The sequence below is a fragment of the Chelonia mydas genome, chromosome 17 (genome assembly GCF_015237465.2).
Source record: "Chelonia mydas isolate rCheMyd1 chromosome 17, rCheMyd1.pri.v2, whole genome shotgun sequence".
NCBI classification, from domain to species: domain Eukaryota; kingdom Metazoa; phylum Chordata; order Testudines; family Cheloniidae; genus Chelonia; species Chelonia mydas.
This window is the reverse complement of record NC_051257.2, coordinates 2,677,412-2,691,729: the sequence shown is the minus strand read 5'-3', so window position 1 is coordinate 2,691,729 and position 14,318 is coordinate 2,677,412. Positions and strand designations below refer to the sequence as shown.

Here is a 14,318-nt window from a genome sequence, read left to right as displayed (position 1 = left end):
AGTGAGCAGCCCCTATAGTATCCAGGTGAGTTACAGTAGCTCTGCCCTGACTCGGCAGTCAAGAACAGTATATGGAAAGAGACCTTCCAGGCTGTGAATGTGAACAGGAAAAGTACTTCACCAAAATAACTTCCTCCCCCTTCCCATAACAGGAATTGTCCGTCAATAGGGAAGTGTCATAGGGCTTATGGGAGGGCACAAGTGTTAATGTCACAAGTTATACATCTTGTGTTTTATCTAAGACATAAAATGGCTTGAGCTAATTCACTGAAAAATACAGACAAATTGCCCAAGTCCTCTTTTCAGCTGAGGTTTTTCATTTTTAAAATACAGCAAAACCCTTTAGTATTTTCTTCTGCCTTGATTAAACTACCCATTTGTTTATTGCTGATTCTAAAAAGTGACTCTTTGGGCACATCTGTTCCTCATTAGCTAAGAACATTACACACCCTCCAATAGGATGGAATGCTGCCTCCAGGGAGCTTGAGTACCTTTTTATGTGACATGTTTGGGGACTTGCGTGCATTGATTCTAACTCGGAAAGGACTTGAGTAGACTAGATACTCTATAGGTGGATATGCAAGGTGCAGGTTATCCAAGAAACTGTAAACATCTTTCAAATCATATTAGCAAGGATGATCACAGGAAGGGAGAAACAGCTCTCTAAAATCTTACCAAAGTTTCTAGAAATAGTTCCAAATACTCTCATCTGTTAAAATTACTTGAGTCTAACTCAAGGGGGTGGGGGAAAATTTTATAAACTTCACTTCATTGCGACAGTCCTGCAAATAGAAACATTCTCGGAGAGACTTTGTGTCAAACAAGTAACATAGGTTCTGGACCTTAAGTCCAATAATAACAGATAAAGAATGCTTATAATGCAACTGTGCAAAGTACTAGAAGTTTTTAAAAGGGACTGCGACTTATTCTGTCTTACAAAACACAGCTACATTATGTTTTACAATAGAAAATTGGAATAATTACCTCAACTAATCAGATTACTTTAAAAGGAGACCGTTTCTTACAACAGTCAGTGCTTCTGCTTCTAAAATCCCCAACAGAACCACAAAACTTTATTGTTCTGAGAGTCTGCCTACCAGTTTACTTAGCATGAGCATCAGATATCTGTCAGGTTGGTGGTTCTGTTGGCAATGATTTAGAAGTATACTGTCAAACTTTGAGGAATTTCTCCACTGAATGCATGTTTTACTTTCCTTCCTTCAGGATGGGCAAGAAGGATCGTTTGAGAAATGGAAGGTGGAGAACTCCTGGGGTGAAGACCGTGGTAATAAAGGTAACACATCATAGCAGTCACATGAATACATTGCCAAACTCATATATGGAAATGAACTGGAAGGGAAAAGGGCCTTGTGCAGTAAGTGTGGACCAAGTGAGATCCTACCCCATTCTACTTGTAGGAAGAGAAGTAGTAATCTTAGTGTAGTCATGTTTTCTTCAAAACTCATGTCCCACCAGATTAGTTGCAGAATGTCCTCTACCTCAGTTTCCAATGGTCTAGGAGCTTAGAACAATAGCTTTCAACCTGTGGTCTGTGGACCCTGGGGGTGTCTGTAGACTGCCTAAAATTTCCAAAAGGGTCTGCGCCTTCATTTGAATTTTTGTAGGGGGCTGCAAATGAGAATGTTGAAAACCACTGGCCTAGAAGCATAATTCTGAACTTGGATCCCTGCCTAGTAGCATCATGTGCTACCTGTTTGGCCAACACTGACCTGTTTGGCTGAATGCTGCCTCGTGAAGATGGCCATGAATGTCTGTATTTATTTCCAGTAGGAGCGATTAGGTGGCTGCTGTTCCAAATCTACTTGTTTGGAGAATCAGTTGAAGTAGGGCAGAAAAATATGCTTTGGATGTTTCAGAATGTGGTGATTACACAGGATGGACCCCAATTACAAGCTCACTGTAAAATCCTGGCTCACTGAAAAAATCTTTTCAGATTGAAACATGGAGGCTGACTCTGAGTTCACTGTCCTCTAGGTCACAGGCTAAGGTGATGCTTAAGGTAGATTAAGGAACTCCTCCTTCTGCAGTTACTGCCAGTATCTGCAATTTGGCAACAGAAGTGGTGCAAGGGGCAGTGTAATGATCAAAGATGAACAGACAAGGAGACACATACAATATGTTCACTCAGCAAGCAGGAGAAAGAAATGGAGTAGCTAGGCTGAGCGTTGTGGGCTTCCTCGGCCATCTCCCTGAAGTAAGAATCAGGAATTTTTTATTTTAAAATCCTCATATGGGGAAAGTAAGATGTAACTATACAATGGAACCAGCTTATAGTGAACTTGGAAGTATTCCAGTTCCGTTCCTAGTGAAGTGAATCGAAATCCTGAATTATGTATTAAAGTGCCAACCTCAATTCATGCTGTGGTGCAGCCTTGGCTTTGCTGCATCAGTGGAACAAATGACTCATTATAAACAACCACCAGAAACAGTGAAGATGGAGACCGTGAAGATTCCAGTTGTGCTCTTTCCATTGTTTGTGACCTGTCTTCAAAAGAGCCTGCTGCCCAGAGCCTCTGAGATGGAATTAGATAACATGGACTGTGCCGTGCATAACTCTATTGAACTTTTTCAGAAGGGTAGTCTTGGGTTATGCCAAATCCAGGAGTTCTGGAGACCTAGGTTCTATTCCTGACTCTGCTGCGGGTTTCCTGTGTGATTGGGCTGGACACTTAACTTCTGTATTTCAGTTTTCCCATCAGTAGACCATAGCTTTTGCATGCTGCACGGCCTCATTTAATGTTCATAAGGCATTTTGGGACCCCAGATCTGACTATTAATACAAGTGCGCAGTCTGCATTATTAGAGGGATGTCTTGGCCTTGTCTTGTAACTATTTTAGCAATTTGATAGTGCAAATCTTTTAATCTCCACATGAAAAATATAATGAATGGATGTTGGCTGACTTCTACCACCAAACTCAGTGGCACAAATTTTGTGTAAACAAATTTTAAGTGCTCGTAATATTTCTCTTAATCTGCAGATCACTGGCTCCTTCCCCTCTAGCTTGATTGACTTCAATTGTTGTTGGATTATATAAATCTTGGAATGACTGTGGTGAATTTGAGGCAGCAGTAAAACTCAGTCTGGTGCCCTGCAGAGCTGAGTGGCTTATTGGTGGTTTCCTGTAGACAGTTTTGTTTTTCCTTTGTAGTGATGCCAAACTATGGCTGAGTGTACTGATATGCTGGGGAGAGGGCAGGACCTCTCAAACATCTGACTCACCCAGAGGAATTTCAGGAAATATGCACGTTTGCCTATCAGGTCACTTCTCCTAGTTGACGGGAATGAAGCATGACCACCAATACAATACACACGAGAGACTAGAGGTATTTAAAAAGTTGCTTGTCCCGCTCATGTCTAAGTAAATCCTAGTTCTCATTTAAAGTTATGATAGGTAGTTGGAGTCTTTAAAAAGTTTGTGAAAAGGATGCTAAAAGAAGTCTTGAAGATTTCTTTTTAAATTTGCTAAATTGCTTTGTAATAACCTACTTATACATTCATAGCTTGCGGCCAGAAGGGACCATAGATCATCTAGCCTGACCACCTGTATAGCACAGGCCTTTAAATTTCACCCAGGCAACCATGTAATTGTGTTTTTAAAACGTATCTTACAGAAAGGCATCCAGTCTTGATTTGAAAACCTCGAGAGAGAATTCACCACTTCCCTTGGTAGTTTGTGCTAACTGCCATGCAAACCTTCCCTTGTTGCCACCTTCGCTAACACAAGCATGGACCACGAGCATTAGAGTTGTGAAATCAAAATATTATCTTATGAAGTCTTCCCCTTCTCCTAATTCTGTCCCTTCCTCTTTCCAATACCATATGCCACACTGTGTGGTGGTGGTTTAGGATTGCTTGGGAACCCTGGGCTGGGAACGCTGGTTACCAAAGGGTTGTACGTGCATTGTGAGGGCGACACTGATTTGTAGTAGTAGTGCTTTTTCGCCCAGCCATAAGAGAACCTTATTTTAAAAATAGTTTCATAACTAACTGAAACAAAGGTGTACAAATTCTGGATCAGTTAATGAAATCTGCCATTCTTATAAGCCCATGGTCTCTTCCCCCCCACCCATTCCACCCCAAAGTGCTCCATACCTTCTCCCCCAAACAAACGTAAACATCACCTGCCTAACATTTAAGTGCAACCTACGATGGCGAATGAGTGTATACAGCCCAGAATACATGAATAGCTTTATAGCAACAAACCAGTGCCTGCTCCCCTATATTCCTAACGAACCCGACTTCAGCAAAAACCCAGCATGCTACCCAGAAGTCATAAGGTTTGATAGCCAAAGACGATCCACGTTAAGAGGTTTGTTCTCAAATCCTTCTGCATGGGCCTGGTCTGGATTAGTTGTCAAATGCCCATCCAGTCTGAAATGTCTTCCCCATTTAAAAATAAAAGTATAGTGTTACTGTCTCTGACAAGTTTGGGAGGAAGAGGGGCTCTTTGCTGTTCTGTGTAGTTTATCTTTTGCTGCAAAATACATAATTCTCCCATCTGAAAAGAAGCTAACATTTTTGTTCTGAAATAATCTCTGGTATTCTGGCTATGCAAAGGAAATCTTTTAAGGAGAGCCAATAGACAAGTTAGGAACAGCTGTGCAGGACCAAATTAGGCAGTGGTCACTTCCAAGAAATCTCTTAGCACATGCTTATCTCAAAAATCCTTTATCCTTTTTTAAATGGGAAGGAAAGAAGAATGCAATCTAACTTAATTGGCACACTTTACGGTGAGACTTTCTGATTATAGCATCATGCTGCTTATCTAGCTCTCTTTACCAGAGTTGGCTCATCTGTCGGATCTCACGAAGCTGTAGCTAATATTATGCAAATAATGCTTCTACAGAGACATGGAAGCTACATTTAGCTTTCATGTGGTAAGTCTACAGCACTCATTACAGATGCTGTTTCTTTCTTTTGCAACTTTTGTCTGGTGAAATTTATTCTGGAAATGAGGGACTGACACTGCCTGGTTCCGATCACTGCTATGAGCAGATATTGTGCAAGGTAATTTCAACTCTACCAGTGGACATCTACCTTAATCTGCAAAACCTTTTTTTATTCCAACTCTGTGTCCATATAAAGCTATACTAAAAATCTGACCTACAGGTTCCCCAGTCTTGAGCTGTAACATTCCCTGGACAGGGAGTTGACAGACAGATAACTATATATCAAAGGCATTCTGGTTTTGTGATGGGGGATTAATGCCTAGTCATGCTCTCAAACCTTGGCATGGCTGAAAATTCCCACAGTGCCTGGGGGTCTTTCACCCCATAATGAAGTATATTTAGAACAAATTCTCTTCAATTTTTATTTTTGTGGAGTCAAAACCAGACACTTTGAGGTTAATTTCAGAGACTACCATGTGGCCTTTTAATTTAAGCTATTGATGTAATTTTTCTGGTTACATGAAAAATTCACTAACCTTTCAAATATTCCTGGCAGGTGCCTATGTTTTGCTTCTGCTTCATATGCAGCAGTTTGTCTGTCCTGACACAGCTTTTAAATTCAAAGTACATCTACTCAAGTTTTCCAACAAAAATCCAATAGTCTTAACAGACAGTTGACTGAAACTAGACTTCAGAGTAACAGCCATGTTAGTCTGTATTCGCAAAAAGAAAAAAGGAGTACTTGTGGCACCTTAGCGACTAACCAATTTGAGCATGAGCTTTCGTGAGCTACAGCTCACTTCATCGGATGCATACTGTGGAAACTGTGGCAGTTTCCACAGTATGCATCCGATGAAGTGAGCTGTAGCTCACGAAAGCTCATGCTCAAATTGGTTAGTCGCTAAGGTGCCACAAGTACTCCTTTTTTCTTTTTGTGAAACTAGACTGAAACACTCAACTTTACAATGTTAACAAGCCTTGTGGGTCCATCCATTAGTACAGATGCACTTGGGAATATTGCGTCATGTAAAGAAACTCAACACCGAAGAGTTAATATTAACCTCTAGCTTCCCTCCCATGCACAAACTAATAGATCTAGTATTCGATTAGCAAGCATTACTTTCCATAGTGTGTGGCTTTTTTGTATGCTTATGTCCTAGCACATGCTCATTAACAAGATACAGGTTGCATTCAGAATCCAGGCCAATACAGCAGCCATTGACCTTGACCATATCTTGAAAGTGTAGGGTCTAGTGAATGGCACCCAGGTGTTCTTAATGAGAATTTGTTTTATGCTGTAGGTACTTGACTTATGTTGAGTGCCATTAATCTGGTTGTGGAGGAATGCTTCTAGGAAAAAACTGTAGTGTCCCCACTTGTCCTCCTTTACAAATACTTAGTATGGAATTCATTGGGACTTAGCTCCTTTGCTGGTATATCTTTGTTAGGGTAATGAGTCATTTCTGTCCAAGTGTGGTGTAAAGACATCATGTAAAGTTGAACATGCTGAGTATAGGCATTCTTTGGGGACAATGCTCCTAGAACAGTGTAAGGGAAAAGGCTCCTGTGAAGTTAATGGTGCTCACATTCAGGTCAGTTATTAGCAACTTTGCACTTGCCTTCTGCCTATCCAGAACGTTTGAATGTGGCTTTGAAGTGAAATAAATTTAATTGGTCTGAGTGCTTAGAGGGCATACGTCCTTATTTCAAACCCTTGATGTAGGATAGACCCATTTAAGTCCAAAAGGCAGCCATTACTCATGAGGAGTATAACTGTAACCCTTCTCCACTTAAAATGTAAAGTGCATTGGCAGAGCTGTGAAAATGGACAACAGGCTGCAACATTGGTGGGAGCTACCGGGGAGGACTGTGGTACCTGGACAGGTCTGTGTAGGAAGAGCCTCTGCTATTCCTGGTTCTCCGTTTGTTTCCTTCACAACCGTACTAAAATCCAAAGTCAACCAAACAATAGACTGTTGTAACTACATAAGATGACAACGTATAGCACTTCAGACTTTGAGTTTAAAAATAACAAGCTGAAAGCTAACCAGATCACTCACGTTGCTCAAGATTTACTCTCTGGAGCTTGTAGTCTGCCAGCATGGCAGCTTAAGCTGCTTTTTTTATAAGCAGCAACACCTAGTTACTGCCTCAAATGTCACTTTATTACAAACATGAACTCATTTTGATCAATGAGTTCTTCTATGTGTATTTTATAGGAGCTCAGCTATTCCATTAGAATTCCAAAATGAGTTGTCTTACTGTAAAGTGTTGCACTGTTTTGTTCAGGGGATGTAAATCTGTTTCCAGGTTCCTGACATGGATGCGTGCACACAACACATGTGAACACAACATCCTTAGGGATGGGTTACTGTCATTCATCTGCTGTTTCATAAGATGCAACCTTTCTTTAGAGTCTTGCTTATTGCCTGTATGTTTTTTTTAGGTCAGGGAGTTGTCTGGGAAATTTCCTTATACTTTAAAATGTTCCATCAGACCTAGCTCGTTTGAGCTGTTTTTTGGTTCAAGGAAACATTTTGGGGTGGTAAACCCTAGAACAGTTTTCTCATCTGTGGGTCACAACAAGCTTCCCTTTATCTGAGAGCAACTAGACATATTCTTCTAGAGCCTGTCAGCTCTTCCTTGGGCATTGACCACAAGTGGTTACTTGAGCAGCATTAGGCACGGTGCTTCATCCCCATCTCTGCCTTTTCAGCGTTCAGCCCCTGCTGGCCCAGGGAGCTTGGGATTTGAACTCTGATACCCCAGCACACTTGCTAGACTGCTGAGTGAGCCTGGCAGAAAGCTTTGTGTCTTTATCTCAGGAAGGATTTGGGCAGCACCTTCTCACAGCATGTTCCTGTAAAGCTGTGCATGGATAAACCCAATACAGAGCACCAGTGTCCATCACTAGGGAAGAGTCTAAGAATTACATTACACTTGGCACGTAACATTTGAGACCCAGTTGGAGGTTTGGGATAAAAACAGGCCCAAGCTTCACTGTTTCTTGAGCAGGATGTCAAAGGGTACCACTTGAAACAGTACAGCAGAGATTAGTCTTTCAGGCCATGAGGAGGCTAAAGTTATAGTGGGATATAGAAACTACTGGCATTCCCCCATGTACACCCTTTCCTTTGGACACATATTATCCAGTTGGATCCCTTTACACAGCTGTCCCCCCCAACAGCCACCAGTCTTCCTAGACTTGCTTAATCCTGGAAGTGAAGGCTGGACCAAAAAGAGGAGCCTTCACATTATGTAGCTGCTGAAAGTGGGGAGCAATTTAAACACATCCGCTATTGTCTGCCTGTGTCCAGAGAGCAGAACCATCACTAGGGGGCTTGTAGTGGGGGACGGGGAGCCCGTGGAACAGTGAACGTCACCTCTCCTAAATATTCACTAATGACATGATTCTCTTGTAATGCTCTTTAGTTTTTCTCAAGGAACAAATGCAGTTCCTGCCAAATATTGCATGGGGTTTTGTTTTTTTTGTTTGAGATAAGACAAATTTCCTTCCAGCAAAACTTTCTATGCTACGTTTTATTGGTCACTTTATCAGCCTTGCAGATGAGTTTAATAACTGCTCGCTCTTTGTATCAATACAGTCTTCCTAAGTCTGAACCCAGCATCTCCAATCAGACCTCTTTTTAAAACCAAGGAGATGGTCTCCAAAGGTGGACGTTGAATGAACATTGAATCATGTTATCCCATCTGTTCGACAGGGGTCTCTGTCTACTTTGGCACAAAGAGAAGCCTTTCTTACTGTACGTCTTCAGCTGGCAGCCATGTAAACTGTTAGTTTGTCATCCCTTTTGGCGCGCTCCTCCTGCTTTTGTTCTTAGCATCTTTACTACAGCCTCATTCTTTCTCTATCCTAGGAACTGGACTGTAGTGTCTGAGCACCTCAGAACCTTTTTTTATCCTCCCACTCCTGTGAAGTATGGCAGTCCCATTGTACAGATGGGGAACTGAGGCACAGAGAGGCTAAGTGGCTTTTCCTGTGTGAAAGTGGGTGTCTGGCAAAGCAGGGACTTTAGCCTGGGTCTTCCGAGTCTAGTGCCCAAACCACTGGACCAACCTTCCTTGGTTGGCTCTTCCTAATAAAATGATCCCTTCATTCGGCTTTTCTTGGGGGAAGAAGTGGGAAACATGGAGCAGCTTTGTGCTAGGGTGGTACCTGAGAACTAAATGTCATACCGTACTTATTGGGCAGTCATCTGTTAGGCCCTGGTGAGCCTCTTGTCAGAACACAAAGATACTATGCCAGAACCTCTGTTCTCTCTCTAAACAGACATGGCTAGAGTAGAAACACTAGACTGATAGGTGAATGGGCCTAGGGGAACTTCACTGCTGGCTTCTGCCCTGAAATACAATCAAAACTCACTATCCTCTGCTTATCCCTCTTAGCTGGAATGCAGAGCCTTGGGTTCTGTTTGGACAGGATGTGCGGGTCAGGATATGTATATTGTTTCCCTTGAGGCATGGGAATAATTCCATTTAATGAAGAAAATTATGGCTTTCTCTGTGACCCTGGCTACAGGCCTTCTCAAGCAACAGTGACCATCCCTGTTTGCATGTTCTGAAGTTTTACTTGGCACTTCCTCCTTGTTCAGACGCTGTGATCCCAATCAGTACAGTCCAGCTCCGACATGCAGAATGTCAACAGCCACAGAGGCAGGGAGTTCATTATCCTCGCAGGGTGCAATTACTTGTTGGCTGTCAGGAGTGAGGTTTTTTGTGTCCCAAGAACTCATATCCTGAAGAAAGAGAACAATCAAGGCAGCTTCCCTTGGCAGTACCACCAAACCAGCTTCTAGCTCGCATTACAATTGATAGGCTTTTTAATTTATGGGAATTCAATCTGATCTCTTGCTTTAGAAACAAGATGGTGTAGATAGATGCACTTATTGTCCATATTCTTTGGGCATTTTCTTGTTTCATTTGATTGTGTGGTGATATTGTTATAGGGACATGAGAAACTTTATTACACAAAGCTTCATCTGTCTTCTATCAAATATAGCCTCCCTCTCCCTGACAGCACACATTCTCAATTCATGCTGAGTTCCCTGGAATGGGGTGGTGTGTAATGTCTTAAATGATTTGTTTGTTTCAGAGAGCAGGATAATGCTGAAAGCAAAGATGTTTTAGATGTAGGATTTTCTTCTTTATACAGGTAGAAGGATCTTGCATTAAGATTCCCAGCCAGAGCCTCATAAAGAGGGAAGGGTGTAAACATGAGGTGCAGTTTATCCTCAAGATTTATTTCAGCCAGAGGGTGTCTCAGTGGCTTTGTGTTTGAGGGAAGAAATTAGCATCTAATATGGACACACACATTCTCTCCATCTCCTGAAACTGAGTTCTGGACAAGAAAGCCCAGATAACTGGAGTGGTTAATAAGCATGGATAAAACAGTCTGAAGTTTAGCCTAAACAATCAGGAATGTATTTAGTATATTGTAATTCAGCTAAATATGAATATTCTTGATGTCCATTAGAACAGCAACATATGACTGAGCAATTATAAAATGAGCCTCCACTGCCTTCTGTGTAAGGATGATCTATGCCCCAGGACTGCTGTTTGTTGCCCAGATTAGAAATCCTTTTGTTCTGGCTCAGACCCTCTCTTGTTCAGTACAGATGGTCTCTTCCTTGCACAAAGGTGCCTGTATTTGCAAAGCTGTTTTCAGGATTTCCTGTCCAAGACACTCTTGTCAAACTTTCTTCCTATTTAGGCTTGTTGATCCAAGTCTGTCGTAGCTAAAATCTATTTAACCAGGTAGTTCAGAATAACTAAAGGAACAGAAAATTGAAGTCTCCTCCAAGACTGTCAAGAAAGTTGCTGTGGAAATATGATTATCCTGTTTGATTGACAGTATAAAGTTGTTGGACATGATACAATTTTGCATAAGATCCATGCCTCTCCATATAGTAATGTTCTTTGTTAGTAACCTACTTTGTTTTTTATCTCCAGGTTACCTGATCATGTCTGATGACTGGTTTTCTGAGTATGTGTATGAAGTGGTGGTGGATAAGAAGCATGTGCCAGAAGACATCTTAGCAGTGATGCAGCAGGAACCCATTGTCTTGCCAGCATGGGACCCCATGGGTGCATTAGCCAAGTGAACTGCACAGTACTTGCCTCCTAATGGTCAACCAGAAGTAGATGTGATAGAGAATCCCAGAGATTGGAAGCCATAGCCAAATGATGAGACCAAGCACGCAGCATTTATAATCTTTAAATGTATGCTAAGGATCTCTTTGGGAAATAGTGCTTTACTGAATGGCTGAATAAAAAAGCTGTCAGACAGGCTACTCTGTGCGTGCGCACAAAATTTACCCACCTCATCATGATACTGTATAATTGCTTTCAATGGCAGTTTGGATTTTTATCTTTTTAATAATGAACATAACTCTGTCAAACAACTGTTTTGACCAGTGCTTTCCACAGGGGAGAGGGTTGTAGATGGCCAAATTTTAGGCTAATTAGCTGAGTGATATTAGGAAAAGTACAGCAAAATGTTTATAATTAGTCTTTCATGTTTTTATTTGTACTATAAGTGTCCAGATTCAGTATTGGCTTCATTTTGTTTCTAGAGAGCTATTCACATTTTTGGTTTTCTGCATAATAGGAGTTGGTCTTAAGGAGGTAGGTGTACAGAGATGGTTCCATTTTCTTCTAATAATTTTTCCGGAATAGTTTCCTATTCCAGCAGCATTGAGCCTTTTACCGAATGTACTTAGTCTGACTTGCTTCCTGCTCTTCCCTACCCAAGGATGACAGACTGATTCTGGTGTGTTAATCTGTACTCACTGAAAAATAATGCTCCTGTAGGATTAGCAAGGACAACCATAATAAATATGATCCCAGGCAAAGTTAAAGAATATGGTGCTCTAGTAAAACTGGGTTTTAATTACTGCATTTTATTTGGACATCTTCAACTAGATGGTGCTATGAAGCTTTTGAATAAAAAAAACTTTCTGGAGTTATGGGTATAGCTGTTTTCTTTTATAAATTAGCTACATGTAACTTCATTGAATGGGAAAGATGTTAATGACCCATAAACAACTCTTGGGGAGCCAAAACACTAGCAGCTCAACAAGCCATGTTGCTTTATCTTCTCCATAGTCGACATAAAGGCTCTCCATCTGTACACAGCGTGGGAGAAGACATTCACACTCCAGGCGTTTAAATACCAAGGTGATGAGCACAATGTGAATACTTGGATCAAATCAAGCCAAGCTGTTAAACTGCCTACCATGACCTCTGTGACAATGGCTTGTGCTGTTCTGCATGGAGTCCTTACTCACTCCATGCAGGGGAAGGGAAAAAGGTGGGGTTGGACAAAGTGAAGAGAATATTGACAGAAAAGAACAGTTCTACTAACCTAAGTACAAGCAACAAATGGGATTCTTGGGGTTCCAAATTCAGCTTCTGTTACTGACATACTTTCATCAAAATATTTTTTTCACCTCAAGTAAGGCTCATTAAAAATTCATGGTGTAAAGACAAGCAAAAGACTTAGCTGTAAACAGAATTGCTTGCAGCCTTTCCTTCTGATAGTATATAAGCATTCCAGTGCATATGTTCCCAGATTTCAAACACCCAATCCTTGGATTTCCTCTAGGATTACCTCTGGAAAAATGGATTGTCCTTGATTTCTACAAAAATCTGTGGAAGGCTGCATTACACAGCAGACAGGAGGTGGTCTCTGTTTTGCTTCATGTTTATAAAGCACATTCATATGTGCTTGTCCAAACCCCACCCATATAAAAAAGCACTAATGTACACACACGAACTACCTTAACTGGGGCAAGTAAGCAATTTTCTTGGTTGAATGTGGTTCTGAAGTAGGCTAAGGCTCATGGGCTTTTTCTTAAAATTCAATATCCTAGTCACTTAAAGTTTTTTTGCTTTTGATGTTGCATGTTTACCACTCGATTATAGCCATCAAAAGGAGTTAACTACTTTTGAGATACAGTGAATAGTATTTTTTGCCTATGCCAGCTCTGTTTGAGTTTGACAAGCTTAAACTGTGTTCAAGCCCATTTTTGTTTAATTTGGAATATTTTTAACTATTGTCCAGTGTGAGCTTATCTCTGCTGTCCTTGCCCGGATGTTTCCTAGTACAGTTTATACAATAGCTTGGGTTCCCCCCCTGCCCCGTTGCAAAAAGCACAGAACATTCTGATGGCTGAAACAGGCTATGTAAAATGAAGCCAGTCTGGCAGAAGCAGTATTCTATCTACACTCACTGCTGCTCTAAAATCTTTGCAGGGGGATAGTGGAGAGAAATGTATTCCAGTTCTTCCCTCTACTTTGATCACTCCAAGGGTTGTTAAATCAACAGCTTTCAGTAGGCTATGCCAATGTGTGTAAGGGTATGTCTGCTTCAAGATGGAAGTGTAATTTCTAGCTCAGGGAGACACCCATGTTAGGTCTGATCCAGCTTGTGCACTAAAAAGGAGGGTAGCTGTGGTGGGAGGGGCTAGCCTCCTGGAGTATGAACCCCTCCAAACCACTGGGTGTCTACTCGGCACAGATACCCAGTCACAGCAGTGTTACACCAGCGCTTAATTTGTAATGAAAGAGGTGCTGTGGCTCAAGCAATATTTTTACATTCATAGCTGATGCAGCAAGCCCAGAGGTGCCGGGGCTATGAACTGCCAAACAAATTAAGCACTGGTTACACTCATTCTTAGCTTTCAAGCTTGATCGCAGCTAGCATGGGAATGTCTCCTGCAGCTGACAATTACCACTCTAGTGTGACGTGTAGCCATACCTTTACTGTACTGAGGCCAACAGGGAGACTACTAGGATGCTGTGTGTCGAGTTACTTGAATTGTCATGGGAATTTTCAATAGTCGGATTCCCGTTTTCTGCCACTGACAGCAACCAGGAGTTGCATGCTCCTGTTTTTTCTATATATGTTCTTTGCTCTTTGCTGTAGTGCTCTGTCAATGGCCATTTTTATCTAATAAAACAGATCAGCCCCCATAGCTATTGGTGATTTGTTGACTATTAAACAACACTGACATTTTGTCTTTTTTTTTAAATTGCAACATCTGAAATGGTGGTTAAAATTCATATGTATAAATAGATTCCCCTCCACCAGCTCCTGGTGATAGTGTAGTAGATGTAAAATGTCTCTACTAATCTCTGGGGACAGTGGGCCCTGTATCTCTGGTAAAGTAGAGTATTTTTTTGGGTGCCATCAAATAATAAATGATTAAGTGTGCTCTCCTGAGGCAAGAGTTTAGGGCATCACAGCATACATGGAACTTCCACAACAACAGCAAAACTGAAGAAAATTGATTCCAACCCTCCCTCCAGTGTTTTTTATATTTGTATCTGACTTTAATGATCTATTTGCTGCTAACGTGAGTAGGCAATTGTCCCTCATCTTTAA

At 41.4% G+C, this 14,318-nt stretch overlaps 1 protein-coding gene across 2 annotated transcripts in view; it reads left to right on the top strand.

Annotated features, from left to right (window-relative positions):
• The window catches only part of BLMH (bleomycin hydrolase), a 31,251-nt gene extending 19,357 nt beyond the window's left edge, over positions 1-11,894 (top strand). For both annotated transcript variants that reach the window (XM_037880583.2, XM_037880582.2), the window contains exons 11-12: positions 1,225-1,294; positions 10,883-11,894. In XM_037880583.2, the coding sequence (XP_037736511.1) occupies positions 1,225-1,294; positions 10,883-11,034 (222 nt within the window). In that variant the 3' untranslated portion in view covers positions 11,035-11,894. The remainder of the gene's footprint in view (positions 1-1,224; positions 1,295-10,882) is intronic.
• The last annotated feature ends 2,424 nt before the right edge of the window (positions 11,895-14,318 follow it).